This window comes from Monodon monoceros, unplaced genomic scaffold (genome assembly GCF_005190385.1).
Source record: "Monodon monoceros isolate NGI ecotype Baffin Bay Population unplaced genomic scaffold, NGI_Narwhal_1 Super_Scaffold_9, whole genome shotgun sequence".
Taxonomy (NCBI): Eukaryota; Metazoa; Chordata; class Mammalia; order Artiodactyla; family Monodontidae; genus Monodon; species Monodon monoceros.
This window is the reverse complement of record NW_021703786.1, coordinates 29,640,068-29,665,529: the sequence shown is the minus strand read 5'-3', so window position 1 is coordinate 29,665,529 and position 25,462 is coordinate 29,640,068. Positions and strand designations below refer to the sequence as shown.

The window sequence follows — 25,462 nt, the reverse complement described above, 5'->3', positions numbered from 1 at the left end:
GCTGAAATCACTTCCAAGCTCATAACGCTATCTACATGCAAACAAGTCAAAACCTACATGTAACAAATGCTCAAGAGGAGCGGATGTCGGTTTTCACTTTAGTGCTGAAAGCCACACCTTCACCTGTAAAATTAACAAGCCAGGAATATCAAGGCAGAGCAGGTGCCTCCCTCTCATTTTTGCATTCCAAGCTCTTAAGTGTCACCACTGTGGCAAACACAGAGCACTGTTCAGTGGAACCACTGACACACAATCCTTTCAAGTTCACTAGATTCCTTGCCATCAGGGAGGTATCAATTCTATCTTATAAAAGAGAAACATTCATACAACCTCACTTTTAATAAATTACTTTAAAAAAGGGCTTCTCAACCTTGGCACTATTGACATTCTGGGCTGGATAATTGTTCAGTAGCATCTGTGGCCTCTACTCACTAGATGCCCGTAGCACCCCATGCCCCCCGGCTGAGACAACCAAGAATTGTCTCCAGACACTGCCAAATATGCTCTCGGGAGCAAAAGCCCCCTCGCTTGAGAACTACCGCTGTAAAACAATGGGCTCCAGGGACTTCCCTGGAGGTCCAGTGGTTAGGAATTCACGTGCAGATGCAGGGGGTGTGGGTTTGACCCCTGGTCAGGGAGCTAAGATCCCACATGCCTCCCGGCCAAAAAACCAAAACAGAAAACAGAAGCAATATTGTAACAAATTCAATAAAGACTTTAAAAATGGTCCACATCAAAAATACTTCAAAAAATAAAATTAACTTTAAAAATGGGTTCCAGGAAGATAACATAGTTCTTCTTTCTTAAAAATACACAGACTCCGAGAGTCTGCTTTCCTTTGTCCTTGTTCTAATGTCTTCATCTTCATTACTATTGAATAAACTACTATGACATACTAGAAGCAAAACTGATATATAAACATAAAGCATATTTAATTTGGAAGGTACTGAATACAATTACACATACAAGAAATAACATTTTTTCCAGAATTCCCTTGGCTAAATCTATGAAAGGGGATCATAGAAAATGATCCTGTGGAGACTCCCCTGGCATCCCGAATGCCTCAGCCAAAAAAAGTAAAAAAAAAAATTAAAGAAAAAGAAAACAATCCTATGGCGATTATAAAAGTTGTAAACATACCAACCATCTATGAAGGAATGACAACACTGTTACAATAATAAGGCAATATTCTTTCTCAGAAGAGAATCTCACCATATAAAATACTGTGGCAATTTGGCAGTTATCTGTCAACTTAACTTCTGACCCAATAATCTGATTTCTTGGTCTTTATCCCGTAAATACATTCGGTCACTTATGAAAGAATGTAAGTCGAGGTTAATCACAGGCAATGACGTACAGTGACTGAGCGTATCCACTCTGGAGCCCAAATCTTGGTTTCTAAACACTACTTCCCACTGAAGGAACTGGGGCTCCGTGGAGAAGTGGCTGATCCCAGGGCTAAGAAAGTATGAGATGAACATGGAACATCTAGCTGTACCAGAAAGTAACAAGGAAGAGTCAACACACAATAGGGACACGTCCGAAGAACATGGGAGGCAGCCTGAAGGAGTCCTCTTTGGCCAAGTCTGAGACAGTTTGAGCGTTAACACAAGTAGTAGCAATGGACTATAACGTGCTGAATAAAACAAGATTCCACAAATCCACACTGATATAAATGACTGAACGGACAGGGAAGAAGGGGAATTAGAAAAACCTCCATTTGACAAAAATCATAGTAATAAGTGATTCAACCCAATGTGAGGAAAGAAACAAGCCCCAACGAAAGGATATTCTACAAATAACTGGCCTGCACTCTTCAGAAGTATCAAGGTCACTGGAGACAAAGAACAGAGGAGTCACTCCTGATTAACTGAGACCAAAGAGAAATGACAACTGGTGCAAAGTGTGATCTTACACTGGGTCCTGGGCCCCAAAAAACTGTTTTCTTTTCCTCTGAAGGACACTGGTGGGACAGCTGGTAAAATGTGGATAAGGTCTGCAGATTAGATAGCAGTATCGTAACAACGTTATTTTCCTGAGTCTGATAATCATACGTGGTTATATTAGACAGTCTGTTTTTAGGAAATATACACAAGTATGTAGCAATAAAGGGGGCATTATGTCTGCAACTCACTCTCAATCGTTCAGAAAAAAAAAAGGCATATAAATGTTCAATTTGGGGGCTCTGAGTGAAGAGTAGAGAGGAATTTTGTATTATTCTTTCACCTTTTCTCTAAGTCTGCAGTTAGTTCAAAATAAAAAGCTAAAAAAACAAAGTAGTGTGGATTCTGGAGTCAGCAGCTACATTCCAAACCCTGGCACCACCAGCCCCGGCCGTGTGTCTCGGTTTCCTCACTGGCAAAATGAGGGATCACAAGAGCACCTATGCGTACTGTTGGGCAAGGACCAAACTCGAAGATCTACTAAAGGGCTTAGAACAGCTCTTGGCACATAATAGGGACTCAACAGATGTTTATTTATTTTATTTTATTTTAAAATTTATTATTATTATTATTTTTTTTTGGCTTGTGGGATCTTAGTTCCCCAACCAGGGATCAGACCTGGGTCCACAAAAGTGAGAGCACCGAGTCCTAACCACTGGACCGCCAGGGAATTCCCAACAGACGTTTATTACTGTTGGAGCCTTGTTTTTTATACCCAAAGGTTGGGAAAAAAATAAGTGCATCAACAGGGGACTCGTTAAATAAATTATGGCATATCCATAAAACAGTATACTATGAAAGACAGAAATCTGTATGGACTGAGAAGGAGCTATTGAATGAAAAAAGCAAGGGGCAGAGCGATGTATAACATACAACTAACTGTTTGCATGAAAATGAGGGAATTTGCTTGTATTTGCATAAAAGCTCTAAATGGATACACAAGAAACCAACCACATTGGAGATCAGAGTAGCTGCAGGAGAGGGGGGAGGTGGGTGGGTGGAAAGGTTTTTCACCATAAAGGATTTTATACTTTTTGAATTTTGAAATATGTGAATGTATTCCCTATTCAAGAACTTTAATTATGAAAATCTCAAAAAAAAAATGCTGTGACACTAAAAATTTAAAGAGTATATTACTTGTTTCTCATAATAAAAACCTCCAAAGTTGAAAACAGAGCAGTGGAAATTTTATAGATTGGGGAAAAAAAATTGTAATGTTTATACCTTAGCCAGGAGCCTGTCTGAAATAACCTGTCTGTGGTGTAACCATGCTAATATTTTCCCAACGTATTAGTCTGTATCTTTCTGAGGCATGGCAAATAGATACAGATTTTAAAAAGAAATACTCTCCTTCCTCTAAAAACCATGATATATCTTCCAGCATAGAATGCTTGTTATTGTCACTCAAAAGTCCACCGAAGTAAATAGCTTCCACTGTTGGATTAAAAATAAATTAGTCAGGTATCAGGTCAAAGGGCTACATCACTAAATTAAGTGCTAAAGTTACCTGATCACCAAAGCCTGATATGTGATCAATGGTTGCTATCATCCATCTTACCAAAATATAAAAGCTTTACATTTCACACCACTATACATACAACTTTTTTACTAAAGCTAAAATTATTTCACTCTCTGAACGCCAAGTGCTGCCCAGATATGCTCAATTGTCCTTACCTAGTCTACGAAAGTGTGTAACAAAATCTTTGACAAAAGGCAAAATCAACATAATACCATTCAATTATTTAAAAATACCACAACAGCATCTACATAGGTATTAACTTCTAGGCATTCATACTTTCTTCCATTTACAAATAGAATAAAACCACAGAGCTCATCTTACATGGCAATTCCAGCCCAGGGTGGACAGTCGCGTTCTTGACCATCGGGGGAGAATGACGGCCATCATCCATGTCCAGCTCTGCACACTGAGCCTCCCCGTGGATCACAGCTAAACCCAGACGCAGCCTCTCTGCGTACGACTGGGCCCTAAGAGGAAGATAACGGGAAAGGGTGAGGTTCATGGGAAGGAAAACCCAAGCGCTGCTTATTCATCACTTTGTTAACCACAGAATGAAAATATCACTTAACCTTTTATGGATATGCAAAGGAATTACTTCTACAAATCAGGAAGTGCGGCCCAGGCCGGAATGTAAATGCCTCAAGAGGCACTCGAGATGGGATGTGGGCTGGTATCTGATTCTAGATCATTTTGGTTCTACCCTTTGTCCGACAGTCTCACACTCATCTCCAGGGTTTTTTGGTTTGTTTTGGGTTTTTCCCCTATTTTTTGGCTGTGCCTCAAGGCATGCTGGATCTTAGTTCCCCAACCAGGAATCGAACCCGTGCCCCCTGCAGTGGAAGCATGGTGTCTTAACCACTAGACTGCCATGGAAGTCCCTCATCTTCAGAAGAACTCTGTTCAAAAAGGTCTCAAAAACCACTGTCTCAAAGGCGCCCACAGTCTTCCTGTTTTCCTTTTCCTGAGAACTTGAAGGAAGAGCTTCATTTTCTCCCAGGGGAAAAATGAGTAACTCCGAGAAATGCTCGTGTTGTTTGGAAACTAGAGGTAAAGCTGTGGTTTGGGGTATGACGATGATTTGGAGGAAAGCTGGAGCTGACGAGTTTTCACAAGCCGTATTAAGACAGACCTCGGATTCTGAAACACCCAAAAGGGATGTGTATAAATGTCTGGCTTATTTACCTTTTTGCAGCATCAGGAGACTTAGCTACGATGACTGCATTCCTATAATTTGGAATCTAGATTTGGAGGAAAAATAAGAAAATACTGAAAAGGTATCAAAAAAATAACACCTGGGTGCTGGCAATACATTTTTTTCCTCCTATAACAATGATCCACACTAGCAAACAAACAAGCTAGAATTTCATTCACTCATTTTAACATTTTTTAACCCTTATCAATTATTAGCATCATTGCCAAAGTCTGCTACATGAAGACGATAAAAAATAATTAATTCCCAAAACCTTTATTTTAGGAAATATAAGCAAATTGCTAAAGATACTTAGAAGGAAATCCATTTTTAATTTTTTTAAAAAATACTATCCTCTGTGCCTAAATGCTGACCTTATCTGACTGCCTCAGGCATTAAGACTTAAGGGAGAGATCATTTGATCATTGGATGTGCCTTTCAATACTGAAATCTGGTACCAGAGAAGAACTACATAGGGTCTCCTTTGAGGACAATGGGGTATTTATTGATGCTCCTCACTTCTTCCTGGATATACTGAAGCAGGAAAGGTGAGGCTCTAAGGTTGTCCACAGGAAAGCTGAAAAAGCCTTGTATTTCCTTTTGATGAAGATCCATAGTGATAATGTGAGTTAAACCTGAAATTTTAAAACAAAAAATTACAAAGTTCACCCCTACAAGTTAACGGCTACAGTGGACACAAAGTAGAAGCCCAATGCCTCTTTCCTAACGGAAGACTGAAGGCAGGGGGGTACTGGGAACAAGCATGTTTGTTATAGACCTTATTTGCAATCTTAACAAAACTTAATGAACTAAAGACAATGTTAAGCCTAAAGTAAAGGAGCCTATAACCTTCCACATGGGTTAAAACACTAAAACTAAAAAACAGGGCTCTCCCTCTACTATAACCATCAGCTTAGGCCTGAACACTGGGAAAAGAAAAATCAGGTAGAAGCAAAAATATAAACATGGGGCTTCCCTGGTGGCGCAGTGGTTGGGAGTCCGCCTGCCGATGCAGGGGACGCGGGCTCGTGCCCCAGTCCGGGAGGATCCCACATGCCGCGGAGCGGCTGGGCCCGTGAGCCACGGCCGCTGAGCCTGCGCGTCCGGAGCCTGTGCTCCGCAACGGGAGAGGCCACAACAGTGAGAGGCCCGTGTACCGCAAAAAAAAAAAAAAAAAAAAAAAAAAAAATATATATATATATATATATATAAACATGGAATTAAATACTGGAGCAAAAATAGATGTAAAAAATAGGCCTTGATTAAAGAATCTAGGAAGAAACGTTAAAGGACTGTGGATTACGGCAGAAGGAATAGGAAAGCAAAAGCGAAGTAATATATATACTAGAAGGAAAGAAATCCACAGACACAATGATAAGAATTTGGAAACGTGTATATGTCCGATGAGAATGGGTCAAGTACAGAAAAACAATGAAAACATACTCTTATAATCAACAGTGCTAAGCAAAAAAAAAGGTACACATATAAAAACATGGCAAATGGCCAAGGTCACTGAAAATTTTCCAGAGCGAAGAAGCAGAATTACTTGTTCTTTCCAAAAACATTACACATTTTTATAGAGAATGGAATTCAAATGTGTTTCTCAGGACTCAGATATATATTTGAGTTTTTAAATAAACATGCGGCAAATAAAATCCCATTAATTGTAAAGCGCTATTACATTTGATTTAGAGGCCATAAAGTACGTCACCACTACACAAACACACGATGAAAATGATCTGCTATACAGAAAGACAATCGGGGAGGGGGAAAAAAAAGAGTATATAAGCTGAAGAAGTAGTAAAGGAAAAATCCAGTTTTACTATTATGTACATCAATAGAATTTAGCTAAGGCTTAAATAAATCTAGACCTGAAACTCAAAAGATCACATCCGAATGCCAAGATCGCCATCTGAAGTTTCGATGATGATAAGATGAAATGGAAAAGAAGGTGGAATGAGGAAAAAGTCCAAGATGAGAGAAGTAAGCCCTGAAGCAGACAAGGTCACTCTGAAGGAGGACAAAGAGAAGAGAAAAAGAATTGACACCTAAGCTCACACAGCCCTAAGCAGAACTATGCAAAAGGAAGCAACACTTAGAGAAAACAGGTCCCCAACCAGCTACCTGCGGTATGGACTAATCTGGCACGGGGGACGGTCCCAAGCACCGGCGCGGGGTCCCGGGGCGCTGGCCACACTCACCGGCTTTCGCCAGCATGGACGCCAGGAGCTTGCATACGATGGAGCCCCTCTTCCGCATCTTGCTCTGCTTGCTGTAGGGGAAGTAGGGGATGACGCCGATAATATTCCTGGCACACGCGGTCTTCAGTGCATAAGCCATGATCAGTAACTCCATCACGGCTGTATTCACGTCTCTGAAACACATGAGGTTTGCACTTTGGGATTAATCTCATTTATTAACCCCTGGCAAAGATCTCAACCTCAGTAATCTGACCTGGGCTGCCAAGAATGACGTGACGTGGATCCTCACGCTAGCTTACGACGGCACTTCCTGAAGAGAGGAGAAAGCTTATTGACTCCTCTTTAGAGCCGTCTGAGTCCCGGTTTGCATGTGAGGTTACTTAAGTTCACACAAGGTTATCCACTTTCACCTGTGCCTGGATCTTCTGTCAGTGACACGGTCATCGGAGTGGCAGGTGAAGCAGGCAGTGACTGCTGACGACCAGAGTGAACCCACACCTGCTGGCACCATCCCCGGGATCTAAACTCGGGCCAGAGTGCTAGCACCTCGTCTTCCTGGGAACACCAAGGGAAACCTACCTGCCCTTGTATTTAGCTGCTGTAACCATAAAGAATTTGGTCTCTTTTTTTTCTTTTGGGAGTGGGGAGAAGGGTGAGGGGTGGGGAGATTTTGGAACTTAATTTCCAAATATCTCCCCCAACCCTTCTTTCCTTGAGATACATAGATTCCTAACAAAGATTACCCAGATAGACAAGAAAATATGAATCTGAAAGGTATTCAAAGGAAAGGCTATTTCCAAATTTTAACGAATGCTGACTGCTAACCCTTTGCCAAGGCTGATCAAGCAAAAGGTGGGGACTTCCCTGGTGGTGCAGTGGTTAAGAATCCACCTGCCTAGGCAGGGGACACGGGTTCGAGCCCTGGTCCGCGAAGATACCACATGCCGTGGAGCAACTAAGCCTGTGCACCACAACTACTGAGCCTGTGCTCTAGAGCCCGCAAGCCACAACTATGGAGCCTCAGTGCCACAACTACTGAAGCCCGTGTGCCTAGATCCCGTGCTCTGCAACAGAGAAGCCACTGCAATGAGAAGCCCATGCACTGCAATGAAGAGTAGCCCCCACTCACCGCAACTAGAGAAAGCCCGCGCGCAGCAATGAAGACCCAACACAGCCAAAAATAAAATAAATAAATTTACTGAAGAAAAAAAAAAAAAAAAGCATAAGCTGGCCTCTGCCCTTAAAGTTAAGGGCCTTGAAATCCTTCCGGATGACCTTCCAAAGCTCTACCCTCTCTCTCTAGCCTCCTCACACTCCTCTTTGGATTATCCAAGTGTCTTCAAACAGCCTCTCTTTTGCATCACGAGTGTATCTTCCTTGCCTTCACCAGATAAAGAAGATCATTTCCCATGTCCTAGTTCCCACCCAAGTGAGGAGTAGGCTCTTCAGATTATATAGTTTCTGAATTATGTGATCTGCAGCAAAATGGAAAGCCTGCCATCAACATAGCAGAGGCTTAATGAATGCTTGTTGAATAAGTGGTGGAATGAAATACTCATCACGAAATGCTTTTTAGCTTGAAGGACAGTCAGGCCATTTTCCCCCAGTCTCTTCCAGTTTATGTTTACACCTGTGCCCCGGGAGTGAGCGACGTAAAGGACATCCTTTCACTCTGACAGTGTTTTCCACACCCACGTTCAACTGGTGGAACTTCCAACCTCTCCTTTGTAGTTTGGATTTTTCACAACTATTTCAAGATTCTGTCATAAGTTTCTATGTTTGTTTCTCCCACGGGGTAGGCAGAGTTGATTCTGGGCTCAACTTCAAGATGCAGTTGTCAACCTAGACATGCCTTCTGCATTGCTGACAGGTGACGTCGCTTTCCAGCTGCCATTTCCTTCCTCTGAAATAAAGTGGTACATTCTTCTCCCTCGTGCTCCCAAATTAATAATGTCCCAAGTCTGCCATCAAAAGGTCAGAGGACACACGACCTTTTGGTATAATCAGGACAAAACACTTATCAAGGGCTTCCCTGGTGGTGCAGTGGTTAAGAATCCGCCTGCCATTGCAGGGGACACGGGTTCGAGCCCTGGTCCGGGAAGATCCCACATGCCGCGGAGCAACTAAGCCCACAACAGCCCCCGTGCGCCACAACTACTGAGCCTGTGCTCCAGAGCCCGCGAGCCACAGCTACCGAGTCCGCGAGCCTAGAGCCTGTGTTCTGCAACAAGAGAAGCCACTGCAACGAGAAGTCCGCACACCGCAACGAAGAGTAGCCCCCGCTTGCTGTATCTAGAGAAAGCGCGCACGCAGCGACGAAAACCCAACACAGCCAAAAATAAAATAAATTAAAAAAAAAAACACTTATCAAACACCTCCAAGGTACTTAGGAATTCATAATATTTGGTCGATTTTCAGCACTTTTCAACAGTTTTCATCCTGGGTCATCAATTCAACAAATATTTATTGAGCACCTTGCACCAGGCACTGTGTTAGGTGTGTCAGGTGGGGAGATAACAGGGTAAGCAAGGCTGACCTCATTTGGGGGAAGGCCAGAGACGCCCCCGGGATCACCCTTGTAATCGTCTGTCCCAAGAAGCACAGCTAACTCACCTAAGAATGTTCCCCTTCCCAAACACTTATGCTTCGTTCCAGAGGGGAGAGCGTCCCTTCCCACAACGGATCATCTACACTGATGCCTTGTGGGCCCTGGTGGTTGAGCTGGAAGCCTGCACAGTACTCAGAGGACAGAATATAGGTAACTCAGGAGTCCGTATCTAAACAACAGGCAGCATACACACCGTAGCAAAAGCCTCTTCCATATTCAGGCTGCTTGTCAACGTTAGAAATAAAATTAGAGCTTTCTTAACCTTCCACTTGTGTGATGCAATGCGTGGCATTATAAAAGCTCCACTGGACCTGGTGGTTTCTTACACCAGATCCCAATGCCAACAATAACTGTTGAAGTTAATTAAACAGATCCTGGAAGAGGATCTATCTGGGTCATGGGTTTCCAGCTGGCTTTGTGATAGCATTTATAAGACAACCACATAACACGAGGTTTGGATAGCACACAAGGGAAGGCCAGATGGTAAGACATTAATGTAACAAGAGGAACAGTTTTGGAGGAGCCTTGATTTCAGAGTAACTTTCTTTCCGCTAATTACTAATTTCTCTCCTGAGGTTTTTGTTTTTTACTTTTTCCTCTTCCTAATGCCCTATGCCAAGGGAGTCAACATTCTCTAGGCTAAGGAAAGCCTCCCCCGCCCCACCCCTTATTGGTCAGGAAGGCAACAAAAGGGTCTTTGTCACAACGGCTTTACCCGTTCACTGAGGGACACTGGACAAATTGGATACCAAGCAGTTATTCTGTGGGCTAGCAGGGCGAAGAGAAATTGGCTGGCAGCCTCTGCTTTGTTTATCTGTTCCCTAAGACTGTTCCAAGTACATCCTGGCTAGTGCCTGTAGTCTTTGTATCTAAGTAGGACAATCTTAACTGTTTACCAACTATTTTTCTCTGGCCTAAGACTATCACATCTTATATTAAACTCAGCCCTGACTGCTCTCTCATTTTCGATAGACAAAAACGAGAGTTAAAGAAACAGACATGGTCTATACATATCAATTAAAATTGCAAAGACAGACCAACACCACAGATGCAAGTACTGAGAACAGGTCATTTACCCCGTCGCCACCTCCAACAATGAATCCCCTGCAGCAAATAAGCTGTAATGTTCTTTTAATGCCTCTTCTTATGTTACATCGCCATACCAGAACTTGTAACATAAAACATGAAAATTGTCCTTCAAAAAACACTTTGTGAGCTTCATATCTATTATCCTTAGTTCCAATGCTCAGTACATTTCGAAACTCCTTGAGTACCACCCTGTGATATTGTGATTTCTAATAAGAAATATGTATTTGGTTCCCATTTCGGGCACCAAGCTCCCTTCTAAAACCTTTGGAATTTCCTAAGCCTCGAGAGGAATAAAGGTGTCTTTAGTTATGTTAAGGAGGTGACTTTTGGACTGCACCTAAAGGAGGGGACTGGTTGCCAGGGAGACAAACCACGGGATTAGAGGGGTTGAACTTTCAGTCCCATCCCCAAGACCTCTGGAGGTTGAGACAATCGCCTAAGGCTAACGATATCATCAATCATACCTATGTAATGAAGCCTCAGTAAAAAGCCAAACGGAGGGGGTTCAGAGAGCTTCCAGGTTGGAGACCGTGTAGAGACTGGGGAGAGTGGCGTGAAAGCTCCGTGTCCCTTCCTGCATACCTTGCCCTACACATCGCTTGCATCCGGCCCTTTCTGAGATACATCCAGAAGGTGAATTCCAAAGAAATTCTGAACAACAGCAGCACCAGAAAAAGGTCTATATTATATCTCAGGACATCGGCTCTAAAGGCGACAGAACTCATTTCAACGTCTAAGCTTCATTCTGTTTGTCTAAAATCAGCCTTATTACTTTAGGTAACATCCTCTCCTCCTCAATAGAAAAATCTGTAAGATACATTCCTTCCCCTTGTGCACAGGGATGTTCCCTGCCATTCCAGTAAACAAAGGATGCTGCCTGCCATCCCAGTTCCACCAGGATCAAGCCACTTGCCACTGCAGTCGCCCACTGAAGGCAAGCGCCGAGGGGAATTCAGGATGGAGGACAATAAGCAGCACTGTGTGCTTTGGATACCTGCCCTAGATAGAAAGATGCATATCTAAGGAATAATTTCAGTGACCCCAGATCCTTGCATCTTCCCAAGTACAGAAAAGCACTAAAATCATTAACTTGAGATGTCTGTTCTCTGTGATCAGCAGTAATCTTGTGATGTTCCACTACATGGTTTTTTTCCAGCAAAAACCTCATATACATCCTGGCTCCTCCCTTACCTCTTTGGAGCAGTTTCTCAGAGCCATCTGAGTGGCTGGCTCCGGGCTACAGTCCTCAGTAAGGTCCCCAAATAAAACTTAACCTGCAACTTTTAGGTTGTGTGTTTCGCTTCAACTGAAAATCTATTTTACCATTTATAGCAGAGAGTACTAAAAAACTAAATTCCCTGCTAAATTAACTAAATTTAGTTGTCACTAAAATATTCTGTAGTCGGCAATAAAATAGTTTATTGTGACAAACCCAATAACCCTTTTTATGGGATACACACACACAGACTTCTCTTTGTCCTTTCTCCAAATTTTTCCTCTCCAATCCCCATCATCCTAAGAGATACAGGAACCACAAGGTGAGGATGTTTTTGCTTTGATACCACCAAACTGAACCACAGGTGAAACAGGAGGGAAGGGGGCAGGGCACAACTGTTAAAAGCATGACATAGCCTGCGGATATGACAGAAATTGATTAGAACCAAATGGGTCCAAGATGGCGGACAAGTCAACTTCCACTAGACCTTGAGCTTCAGTATACGCTCACTGTAACACGTCAGCACGCTAAATGACACAACCACAGGCGCCAGGACAGTTCCAAGACCCACTATAAGGATCAAAAAGTGGGCGGTGGCCCACTTCCTGGAAATCCCTGCCCCTTCCTGAAATAGCTGGAATACTCCTCCCACTCATTAGCCTATGAAATGACCCACCCCTATAAAAACCGACAACCCCACACCCTGGTGCCTTTCTCACCTTCTGAGATGGTCCATACTCTGTCTATGGAGTGTGATTCTCTCTAAATAAATCCACTTCTTACCTATCACTTTGTCTCTCACTGAATTCTTTCTGTGATGAGACATCAAGAACCTGAACTTCGGGGGCTTCCCTGGTGGCGCAGTCGTTGAGAGCCTGCCTGCCAGTGCAGGGGACACGGGTTCAAGCCCTGGTCTGGGAAGATCCCACATGCTGCAAAGCAACTGGGTCCGTGAGCCACAATTACTGAGCCTGCGCGTCTGGAGCCTGTGCTCCACAACAAGAGAGGCCACGATAGTGAGAGGCCCACGCACCGCGATGAAGAGTGGCCCCCACTTGCCGCAACTAGAGAAAGCCCTCACACAGAAATGAAGACCCAACACCGCAATCAATCAATCAATTTTTTTTTTAAAAAAGAACCTGAACTTCATTAAGTCCTGAAACCAGGTGTGTGATCTCAGTTGGAAGACCATGGGTTTTGGCCGGGTTCGAGTCCCGGCACGTGGGTTCAAGTCCCAATCTGAGGTTTCACAAGGAAGACAATTATGGCTTCTCAATAATCTCAAAACAAGTACACACAAGGGAATTGCACCATCTTCAGGACAGGGTTCTGGTTTCCTAAAGCACCGTGTATATCTGTGCTGCTCCTTCAAAAGGAAACCTTTCCATATGGTGAGTGTGTAAAATTGCTGTCAAGGTTATTCTAGAAGATTCACTTTCTCTGCTGCAGCTCCATGGACTGCTCCCTACCTCTTCCTTTGTTCAAATTTTTGAGTATCCTAAGCACAAGTGGGAAAAAAAAAACTACAAACGTTTCCCAGTTAGCCATCAACCAACTCATTTTTCCACGTTAATTTGTCCTTTCCCTGGAAAACACCTGCACAGTGTAAAGTTCTGTATGTATTACTGCCCCAGGATGACTCTAAACTGCATGTACTAAATATTTCTACTGCATTCTTGGTTACCATGAGATATGGAAACCAAGAATTAGATAGAGCACAACTTCTTGTCACAAAGAAGTCTAACCACAAGCTGTCTCAAGATCCCAGGACAGGGCTGTTAATAGTGAGCGTTAAAAAAAAAAAAAAAAAAAATAGCGAGCGTTATTTTGCCGTGCCAATAGACTGTGGACTGATACTGTTTATGACGTGTTAAAGAGGTCTGAACTAAAAGTAGGGAGGGAGATGTATTGTAACAAAAAGGAAATTATGGATATAGCTGTCCCTCTACCCCACGTGCATTAACAAGTGCACAAGGATACCCCGGTGTGGAAATCTGTGGTTAGAGGACATAAAAGGGGGTGATGATGACATCTGCCTCCGAGGGTGGTGACTGGTGGAGGGGCTGATCCACCCGAAGCCCTTCAGCCTCACACACGTCACCAACTTCACACACCAGCCACGGCAAAGTCTGCTATTACTATTATTATTGTATCTCTCCCCTACTTCCTGAATTCATAATGAAAGTAAAGGAGTTAGAATACTCGATAGCCTCAGAGATGTACTATGAAAACACTTGGTCCTTGACATATACACACTACTACGTATAGAAGAGATAATTAAGAACCTACTGAACAGCACAGGGACCTACTCAATACTCTATATGGGAATAGAATCTAAAAAAAAGTGGATATATGTGTATGTAAAACTGACTCACTTTGCTACACAGCAAAAACTAACACAACATTGTAAATCAACTACCCTCCAACATAAAAAAAATTTTATAATTCAGTCTTGCTAAGTCAATCCTATGATTAAGAAATTGATTGGAAAAGATTATACTTTCACAAAGGCATCAAAGCCTCGACCATCCCAGCTCATCATGAAAATGAAGACTGGTCAACGCCCTGGCTCTCCAACAGCTGGCCGTCAGCTGTCTACACACAGCAGGAAGGCAGCTCATCAAGTCCTCGGTCACTAACGGCATCCAGGACTATCTGACACAATGGGGTCCCTGACGTGACAAGGTCACAACCTCTTAGTTCCTCCCCCAACTCAGGGATGATTCCTGATTACACGGAACAGAATAAAGCTACCAAGAGCACAGCTGCTCATGTGCTGGCACACAACTGACCACGACCAACTTAACTCTTGTCCTAGAGATGAGTTCAAAGTCAGAGCTCAAATTCCAGGCTGAGGTGCAGACCTGTGAATTAAGGCTAAGATTCCTTAAAGATAAACAATTCCTGACGGGACACACATTCTTTTGCTGCCATAAATTCAGTTAGGGTAGAGTAAAGAGACTTCACTGACCACCACTGCCTCTGGACTCAGACCCCCGTATTTCCTGGAGGATGAGTGACAAAGGTGGCCCGTCTATGGCTACAAAGGTCGAGGTTCTGTTCTCTCTCCCTCAAAAAACTAGTAAAAGGCTCTCAGTAGTCTAAGGAGGCCAAGCCAAGGATCTAAGGTCACCTGCAGCTCTGTCCTATACCCTAAGGAACTTAAGAATTCAGAGGTAAAAAAAAAAAAAAGTGGTGACAATGCAACCTTACTATTCACCACCAGCAAAAACCAGGAGAAGCACAGAAGGCCAGGCAGCAGCCAGGGGGAGTGTCAAAGCTCTCTGACTACACATGTTCCAGGGCTACGCAAGCCCCGCAGGCTTTCCCCTCATTCCTAAGGTGCAGTGTCAAACAAAAGCATGGGGCGAAAAGATTCCCGTCATCAGGAGACAAACAGTACAAAACCAGAATTGCTGGAGGAAACATAAATTAGTAGATCCTCCATGGAGGGCAATATGCAATTATCTATCGATACCACAAATATTTCAAGTGTCTATCGATGCAGCCACATCTATCAATACTACAAAATGCATGGATCCTCACACCCAGCCATCGCATTTCTTGGAATCATTGTACAGACACACCCCAAACACGGGCAATGTGACGCACATACAGGATGTTCCGCAGTTGGCAAGCACAAGACTAGAGGCACAGCATATGCGACAGGCTGAACAAGCTTCGGTGTGTCCACAGAACACAGTATGACGCCGCAGAAGACAAGATGGGAACACAGCTCCACTGAATCCCACCATAATGAAATACGGCAAACCTAAACTGAGGGTCATTCGACAAAATAAACTGGCCAAAGTGACAAAGTTTTGAAAGTCAAGGAAAGACCGAGGGATGGTTCCAGACTGTCCAGAAGACACGACACAGACAACTAAGTGCTACCTGAGCCTCAACTGGCTCCTTGTGCCAGGAAGAGGCCTGGGGGACAGCAGATGACACGGGGATGGGGTCTGAGGCTTAGGTGGTGACAACACAGAGGTCTCAGTACCCTGATTCTGACGGTGGCACTGTGGTTGTATAAGAGAAAGCCCTTGTTTGTAGGAACTACACGCTGAAGTGTTTGGGGTGGGGAGGCACCAGGCTGGCAACTCTGTCTAAAGCGGCTGCACAGCACAGGCTAGTTTTCTGGAAGTTTGTGATTGTTTCAAAATTAGAATCTTTTAAAGATAAGGTAGCTCTTTCTGTATTGATACAGTACAATGCTTTACTTTTAAAGGTTCAGCAAAGTGTATTAGATTTTTTTTTTTCACTGCATGTTAAGTGTATTGACTAACTGATCTAAAAGAAAATATTTTCAAGTGGATGAAGCATTTCAGAATTAAGTACATCTAGGCAAAGAAGACCTCAATGTAGGAAAAATTTTTGACTCAGTGAAATATTTAAAAATAATTATATCTTTTCAGTGATTATGATGTAGTCAAATCTACAAATTTCATATTTAAAAAATGTTAACATAATTGATGTGGCTACAGGTACGGTTATTTTATAACTGTCTTTTTCTTCTGGGAAGAGGAATAATTTCTGAGTAAACTTTAGGTAGATATTAGAAACATTGCTAACTTATCAATTTAGAGGTATCTTATATGCTTTCTTTTATTTTTGTTTGAACTTTTGAATTTTATTTTTTTTATACAGTAGGTTCTTATTAGGTATCCATTTTATACATATTAGTGTATATGTGTCAATCCCAATCTCCCAAGTCATCCCACCCACCCCCCCCCGCCCGCCACTTCCCCCTCCTCGGTGTCCATACGTTTGTTCTCTACATCTGTGTCTCAGTTTCTGCCCTGCAAACCGGTTCATCTGTACTATTTTTCTAGGTTGCTTTTTTTTTTTTTTTTTGGCAGCACCACTAGGCCTGTGGGATCTCAGTTCCCTGACCGGGGACAGAACCCTGCAATGGAGGCACAGAGTCCTAATCACTGGGCCGCCAGGGAATTCCCTATTAGACTCCTTCTATGTAAAAATTAAGAAAAACATATAAGCAACTGCTTGGGCACACAGAGTCTCTGAAAAGAACGCTTAAGAACCTGGTAACACTCGCCGTATCCAGGGAGGGAAGCAGGGTAGCTGATGGCAGAGGCAGGGCTCATCATACACCCTTTTGAAACTTGAACCATGCAGATAAATTAAAATTACTTTTATTTTGGTTTTGAGGATCACCTGAATTATGGAACCTAAATTCGTATGCACATTATCAAATAAAGAGGAACAAACAGGTATTCAGTTCTCTCAGAGGGCTGGGGAATTTTTATTTTCTGATACACATTTCTATACTGCCTGTGTTTGCAGAGATGAACATGATTCTTCGTGATCAGAAAAAAGTATTAAAATACTTAGTATCTACCAGGGTACAGGGAACTCTGTTATACCTGGGTTCAGATTACTCACTCCATGACCCCATGGTCCTCAGTTTCCTTCAGACCCAGTTTCCTCAATCCCTTCACAGGGGGCTGTAAGGAAAAACAGTTTTTCCCTTCTCTGTACAACACTGAATACTTCTGGTCACCAAATGTGTGGGGATTTTCCCACACGTACGTAATTCTCGGAATCTCGGGACACCAGCTGGGTATCCTACAATTCAACTCAATTCTGACACTCTCTGCCTGGACGAAGCATCAGATCCCACAGGTTAAGGGCCCAGTAAGACTGCCCCCTTCCTCACTTCAGACATGGGCAAGCCCAGGCTGTCACCTGTGCTTCTGACCAACCCGCTATAAATCAGAGGTTCCCATGACCCCCTCCTCAGCTCTGATTAATTTGCTAGAGCAAAGTAAAAAAAAGAAAAAGGCAAAAAAAAACCTCAGGGACTTCCCCGACAGTCCAGTGGTTAAGACTCCATGCTTCCACTGCAGAGGGCACAGATTCTATCCCCAGTTGGGGAACTAAGATCCCGCATACCTCGTGGCATAGCCAATAAATAAATAAATAAAACTCAGATAAAGTTTTCTCACTAGATTACCAGGTTACTATCAAGGATGTAACTCAGGAACAGCCAGATGGGGGAGATGCCCAGGGTGAGGTATAGGGCAAGGGGTGCAGAGCTTCCACGCCCTTTCTGGGTGTACCACCCCCTAGCACCTCCACGTCTTCACCAACCCAGAAGCTCTCCGAACCCAGTTTGAATTCAAAAAAACTTTCAGTTTTTTATGGAGGCTTCATTATACAGGCACAACTGATCAAATCATTGGCCACTGGTGACTGATTCAACTTCCAGCCCCTCTCCCCTCCCTGGAGGTCAGGGGGGCTGGGCTGAAAGTACCAACCCTCTAATCACAAGGTTGGTTACCCTGGCAACCAGCCCCTAGCCTGTGTTTACCCAGGGGCTTTCCAAAAATCACCTCACTCACGTAACTCAGGTGTAACTGAAAGGGGCTTGTTCTGAATAACGAAAGATACCTTTACTGCTCTTATCACTTAGGATATTCCAAGGGTTTTAGGAGCTCTGTGCCAGGAAAGGAAGACCAGATACATATGTCTTATCATAAATCACAGTATCACAGAGGCCAACAAGAGCTGCCATGTAGGACTGACACATAAGGATTAAAAATGATACGTGTAAAGCGTCCGCACCCTGCTGGCAGCCACTGCTGTGTTTATTACTAACATGGTCTCAGGAATCTAAACCTAAACCGATCAAGACACGAAGGTCTGGATTTTTCAAAGACACTCGTGATCTATCGACCCCATTCCCAGTGAGGAGCTGAGAGGAGATAACCCCACAGGGAAGTTCATGCTCAGGTATGCCAGGATTCCCCCAGGGCCAGTCCTCCCACACTCAGGGAAGGAGTGGTAGATGGTATCTGTGATAGACGGGTCACTGTGCAAAATAAAACCCACCATTTAACAACAACAAAGGCTTTCCAGGAGAGCTGAGCAGACAGACACTGGCCTAGGTTCCTGCAAATGGAGGTAGAATATTTTTGTCCTTGAGGAGTTTAAAGCTTGGAGAAGATGATCAAGTAAACAATAACAGGGGTTTCCCTGGTGGCGCAGTGGTTAAGAATCTGCCTGCCAATGCAGGGGACACGGATTCGAGCCCTGGTCCAGGAAGATCCCACATGCCGTGGAGCAACTAAGCCCGTGAGCCACAACTACTGAGCCTGCGCTCTAGAGCCCATGAGCCACAACTACTGAGCCCACGTGCCACAACTACTGAAGCCCATGCACCTAGAGCCCGTGCTCCACAAGAGAAGCCACCACAATGAGAAGCCCGCGCACCGCAACAAAGAGTAGCCCCTGCTCGCCACAACTACAGAAAACCCGCATGCAGCAACGAAGACCCAACACAGCCAATAAATAAATAAATAAACAATAACAGTTAAGTATAGTGTGACAAGCATGGCAGGAATTCCAAAAGACTATATATATACATGTATGTATATATATAGAGACACACACACACACACACACACACACACACACAGACCCACACACATATATGTGTACACATATATACAGTATTTTGGAAAGCATTTAATGTGCAAACACATTTATAATTTAAAGAAAATGGAGCTGTTGTTCATATGAAAAGATAATAAGTTACATCACTAAGATTTTTAGAGGAAGAGAGATAAATAAAGTAGTGCTGACTCTTACCTGGGTATTGTCTGTATAATGAAAATATCTTGGCCACGAACAGATTCTTTTATTTCAACTCTTGTTTCTGAAAAATAAAAATGTTCTGCAGTTTGAAGAAAAGCTCTTCGTGGTGCAGTAATTAGGCAGCAATTGGAGGGAGTAAAGGTGAGTCTAAACCAATGCTTTGCTTAGCGCACCAAAATAAATTCTTAAGAGATCTCGGAATGGCATGTACTTACGTAAAGAACAGTCAAGCTAAGGGGAGAATAGGCCAAAAATAGGCTAGAAGGCAAAAGCCACAAACAAGTGTACGTAAAATCTCAGGGTCCAGAAAAGAACATCCGTCACTAAATGAACACAAGATGCTTAGGGAAAAGTATGCAGCGAATAAAGAGGCCAAAAGTTAATATCCTTATTATTCTTTCAACAAAGGCCGATGCCTCCTCTGTTCCAGGCCCTGAGCTGGGGTCCCAAAGTGGGGGACCTGGACCAAGGGGACAAAGACTGACTCAGGAGAGACAGTGCAATGCCAAAGGCTGGCAAACCCTCCAGGCCAATGTGCAGGAGAAAGACCAGCCATGATAAAAGAGAAAGAGGCCTGGGAACGATGGCCTCGCTGCAGACTGGAACACAGTGAGGAAAGGAGCACGGAACATGCAAAGATGTGGGGCTGCCACTGTGTGCTCGGAAACACAGCGAGAGAGCAGAAAGAGACAGAGAGGAGGTCAGGGAGCTGACCAGGACCACACCACGCAGGAGTCTGGATTTTATTCCAAGGGGTGACAGCAGAGCCACTGGAGGACTCGTGTGATCACTGGCAACTGTGTGAGGACAACGGTGGCAAAGCAAGAAGGGCTGCTTGGGGGGAGCCACTCCAGTTGCTTCTGAAGCAGTCCAGGCAAGCGACAGACGGCGGGCTGGACCAGAGCAGCTGCAGTGGAGGTAGTGAGAGGCAGGCAGGCTTCAGATGGATTCTTGAATCAGAGCGCACAAGACGTGCTGACGGACGTGATGAAGGACGAAGCAGGTGAGACGGGCAGAACTCGGAACCCAAAGGGCCCCACGTGATTGCTAAGGAGACTAGACCATGGCCTATACAATTTTAAATGGTAGTAAGTAAAAATGTGTGCATTTTGGAAATATCCTGATGGAAGTGAGTAGAACAGACTAGAGAGGCTGAAAATGGAGGTAAGAAGACCCGTTAAGAAGGTACTTTGACAGCATGAGAGAGAGCTAGGAGGCCTGGAACAGGGATGGGAGGATGGAGAGAAAGGTCTTCCCTAAACCACCCTCTTTTCCTCCAGTGCTTCATTTATGACAAACCCAAATGCCATCACAATGAAGGAAATTCATTACTGTTAAAGAGGCCATCTCACCTATCTGCACTCATCTTCAGGTGTTTAAATACCGGCATCTCCTGACTCGTCCTGGCAGGAAAATTTCTCAAGTCACCAAGTTAAAAGTTGTGAGTGTGGAAGCTGGATGAAGGGCTTCTGGGGGTTAATTATAACACAAGTGTAACTTATACACACCCCGGGAACATGTGCTTTCCATTACTACCCATTAAACTATCTTACCCTCTTCCAATACTTTGCTGTATTATATATTAGCTCCCCAAACATCAATTTTGTGTTAACTATCTCTCCTGTTAAGCTAGTGACACCATGGACAGTTATACCCTGGAAAGAGAAAAGCAAGTACAAAAACATGAATCCAAGGCCTTCAACTTTGCAAAAATAATTCCAAATTGTTTTTATACGAACTTGTCTTCGCAATGAGTGATGACATTATGCTCTGGAACCCACCGGGGTGGGGGGGTGGTTATGATGCTGCCGCATTCCTGGGACACTGGCTAGAAACAAGTGCCTTCAAGCAATATCATTTAATGTTCCAGCTCTCCCCAGAAACCCAGGCGGCGGCAAAAACGGGTGACCAACCCAGGGTGAGGGTCAACAAGACTTGAGAGAAAAAAATGAGAGATAAAACTAACTCAAGGAAGTTTTTTAAATAAGTCATTACTATCTAGTACTGATTGCACTTAATGCCATTTGATGGCCTAATGAAACAGATAAATGTAAAAAGTACTTATCAAATACAGCACAATATGGAAGAAAAAACTTACTCTCTACATCGCTCCTTTTTCTCGTTCTAAAATGACAGGATATTTGCATTATCTTGGAACAGGAGGAAAGGAGACTTTTAAGGAAGAGCAAAGAAGTCAAGATTTAGAGGGACAAACAGAATGCCCTCTGTCCCAACTGTTAAAGCAGAAACGTGGGGCTTCCCTGGTGGCTCAGTGGTTGAGGGTCCGCCTGCCGATGCAGTGGATGCGGGTTCGTGTCCCAGTCTGGGAAGATCCCACATGCCGCGGAGCGGCTGGGCCCGTGAGCCATGGCCGCTGAGCCTGCGCGTCCGGAGCCTGTGCCCCACAGCGGGAGAGGCCACAGCAGTGAGAGGCCCGCGTACCGGGAAAAAAAAAAAAAGAAAGAAAAAACGCATTTCTGTGTTACACGATTAACATTCGCCTTTTAAAAACATGCCAGCCGATTAAACAGAGTTTAGAGAACAAAGGATGTTTAACAAATAAGTTTAACTTACCTCCATTGGTCTCTTGATAAACCACAGACTTCCCCAATTCAGCACCAAGACGCCTAAAGGAGGGGGAGGGGGAGGCAATTAAGAACGCTCTTTTTAAAAAACTCCAGTTCACAGGCATGGGTTTAACAAAAAGACTACAATAACTACACCAGCATTCTTTTACAAAAAAAAAAAAAATTTAGAAAATTTAATTCATTAAGAACTAAAACCTGCTGTCATTCCACAAGCAGCTTCCAGTGCTCACCAATCTGTAACACACTGCTTTACTGGGAAGAGCCCACAATCAAAGTTTAGTGTCTAGTTCCATTGTTTTTTTGAATAATAATTGTCTTGGAACATCAATACCCAACAAATATGTGGTTACTAGCAATAATTCCAAAACACACAAGCCCGAGGTAAATGCCTCAATTGTCAAAAGCGTTGCAGACTTCAGTGCCATTAACCAAATGCAGTGTGAATCGTGTCTGGAACCTGATTAGAACAAACCAAGTGTAAAAGCCCATTTTGGGGACAACCTAGGAAATATGAACAAGGACTAGATACTAGATATTAAGGAATTAATGGTAGGCTTTTGTTTGTTTTCAGTTCTTATCAGTTAGCATTACCATTTTTATGAGTGAAATGATATAAGGGTGGAATCTGTTTAAAAACACTCCAACCAAGTGTACAACAGAATATTATTCAGCCTTAAAAAGGAATGAAATTCTGGTACACGCTACAATACGGATGAACCTTGAAAAAATGATTCTAGGTAAAATGAGTCAGACACAAAAATACAAATACCGCATGATTCCATTTATAGGAAGTACCTAGAACAGGCACATTCACAGTCACACAAAGCAGAACAGAGGTCACCAGGGTCTGGGAGTAGAGGGGGAATGGAGAGTTAGTGCTTAAAGGGTACGGAGTTTCTGTCTGAAACGATTAAAAGATCTGGAAATGAATAGTGGTGATAATCACACAACACTGTGAATGTACTTAATGTCAGTGAATTGCACACTTAAAAGTGGTTAAAACTTAAAACTTTTCTGGAACAAACTTTTCAAGAACCAAATATAAAAACAAAAAAGCAAAACCGGGGCTTCCCTGGTGGCGCAGTGGTTGGGAGTCCGCCTGCCAATGCAGGGGACACGGGTTCGAGCCCCGGTCCGGGAGGATCCCACATACCGCAGAGCGGCTGGGCCCCTGAGCCTGCGCCCGCCTGTGCTCCGCGGCGGGAGAGGCCACAACAGTGAGAGGCACGCGTACCGCAAAAAAAAGGAGAAGAGAAAAAAAAAAAAAGCAAAACCATTGACTATTTAAATCTGCCCTCCTCCCTCTGCTTTCTCTTACCAAGGTCACTGTGGTAAATATGACCCAAGATAAACAAACACAAGCTTTATATTTAAAATTAGTATTTTAGTTGGCCTCAAAAAGAAAGACAAATAATCAGAGGTTAGAAATAGAAACTAGGTAGTAGATTGCAAAAGGACTGTTTGGTTTTTTTTTTTACACTCTTCTAATCTCATTCAAAACTCTAACTGAAAATAACATAGGCATTACTGAGAAAATATGACTAAAGTTTCCCCTTTCTTCTACATTTTCATCTAGAATTTTAAAATATCTTCATGCCATTAATTATCAACTCTGAAAAACCCACAGAACTCTAATGTAAGTTGTTTAAAATGTGAAAATGACTTTAAAAGTTAAAAGACAAGCTTATTTATTTTATAACGAGTTTATCTGCAAAGGGCTCAAAAGGCTCTTCCTTTACACTAGGGTTCTGGGATTCTTCACAAGAGCCAACTAGAAAAGAGGCCATTTAGTAAACATGTATTATTCAGAGGGCCACTATGAGCCTCTGCTCTGCTAGATGCTTGATCTACATTATTTTGTTCGTGCTCACAATGTTCTGGGTCCAACAGACGGAATTATCCCTATTTTACCAATGAAGTTCAGGAAAATCAAGTCTCTTGCCCAGGGCAAGGCTGACAAGGCCTTCAGACCCCAAAGGCCACTTGAGGCCAGAGGCTTCCTTAGGTGAAAAAGACAAGGAAAGGCAAAGACTTAGACTGATCTAATCTAACTGACTTACAAAATACGGTTAGACCACGGTTTCTATCACCAACTCCGACAAACCTGCTCCCCTAGGGTTGCCCTGTTCTCCCTGCCCTCCCCTACACCTCTACTTCTGTCGGTGCACCTTGAGCCTCGCGGGTCTTCCACCTGCAAGGCCCTCCGGCCGCCCCCACCTACTGCATCCGCCCCGTCCATCCCCAGTGTTGTAACTACGTGCGGGCCTCCGTCTCCTCGGGGAGACTTGGGAATGGCAATGACCAGCTTCAGAGGTCAAACCCAACCGTGGGAAAGGGAGCCAAACCCAGAGCCCCTCTCTCCAAGGCGCGCTAATCCAGCGATTACAGAATCCTCACCACCGCCTGGGAGGTGGGAGTGCGGAGCCGAAAGCAGGGCGAGCGGTCCAAGGACCCGGAGGTGGGGAGAAGCCAGCAAGAGTCAGACGAACGCTTTTCAGCTGCAGAACTGGGGGTGGGGGGGTGATCCTCTGTCACCTCCAAGGGTTTGTCCATACCTGAAACGGCAGGATTCTGCGACTCCCTCCCCCAGGGGCAGGACGATGGGGTCAAATTACCCCTCGCCCGGGTCGGGGTACGTGGAGGCGAAGAGCAACAAGGACCGTCTCCCGGGAGGGGCCCCTCGGGACATCCCCGGCTCCCGCCCCTTACTCGGTGATGCGCTTTGCCAGCTCGGTGCAGGCAGCCGTGGAGTTGGCCGAGAAGACTCGGTAGCCGGTGCGGGCGGCGTTCATGGCCGGGCGGGCGGCGGGGCAGGCTCGCGGGGCGCGGAAAGCGGAGGACACGGAAAGCGGGGGCAGCAGCAGCAGCTTCTTGGGCATCGTCCGGCCCGGGGGCGCGGTTACAGCCGGCCCGCGGCGGGGCTGCACGGGGGAGCGGTAGGCCCGCGTAGGGGAGGAACCGAGAAACCCGGCACAGGAGGGAAGAGGTCAGAGACCCCCACCCTCCTCGTACAAAGGGCTACTAAGGGCTCTGGAGCAACCAGAGCTCGCTGCGACCTGCGCCGCAGCCACCTCAAAGCCAGTGACGACGGCACCGCCCCCTCCGGGAATCGAAAAGGCGCGGCTAGAGCACCCGCACAGTCACCATCTCAGATGAGGGCAGGGCGGTGGGCAACTCTCTACAAGCTTGTTTTCCAAGGGAAGCATCACGGATTCACTCCGCCGCCTCATCTTGTCGCTCCACGGGAGTTCTTTCGCTCTCATCTTCTTGGGTGATGCAGCCTGACTTGGTAGTGGTGCCAGCCTTTCCAACTTTTCCGCCAGGATCCAAAATGTCAGCCTCCGAGGTGGCTGACGATCTAGCTCTGCGCCTCCATGATAACACAGCGCTAGAGCCCTGCGAGGCGCATGCGCCGCGCTAGGCTGGGATTGCTTTGAAAAGTGGAGGGCGGGGTTATTTCCGGGTGGTTGCCTGGGATACTAAAATGCCCAA

The 25,462-nt window shown here is 44.5% G+C and overlaps 1 protein-coding gene across 2 annotated transcripts in view; it reads right to left on the bottom strand.

The window, feature by feature from the left end:
• Positions 1–25,054, bottom strand: part of PRPSAP1 (phosphoribosyl pyrophosphate synthetase associated protein 1) — a 30,485-nt gene extending 5,431 nt beyond the window's left edge. The window contains exons 1-7 of one of the 2 annotated variants that reach the window (XM_029212804.1): positions 24,680–25,054; positions 21,957–22,009; positions 19,377–19,443; positions 6,853–7,025; positions 5,171–5,286; positions 4,645–4,700; positions 3,784–3,929 (exon numbers count right to left, since the gene is read on the bottom strand). In XM_029212804.1, coding sequence (XP_029068637.1) covers positions 3,784–3,929; positions 4,645–4,700; positions 5,171–5,286; positions 6,853–7,025; positions 19,377–19,443; positions 21,957–22,009; positions 24,680–24,849 — 781 coding nt within the window. In that variant the 5' untranslated portion in view covers positions 24,850–25,054. Of the gene's footprint in view, positions 1–3,783; positions 3,930–4,644; positions 4,701–5,170; positions 5,287–6,852; positions 7,026–19,376; positions 19,444–20,734; positions 20,852–21,480; positions 21,534–21,956; positions 22,010–24,679 lie in introns of those variants that run through there. The other variant, XM_029212805.1, reaches the window with a different exon arrangement.
• Between the last annotated feature and the right edge of the window lie 408 nt (positions 25,055–25,462).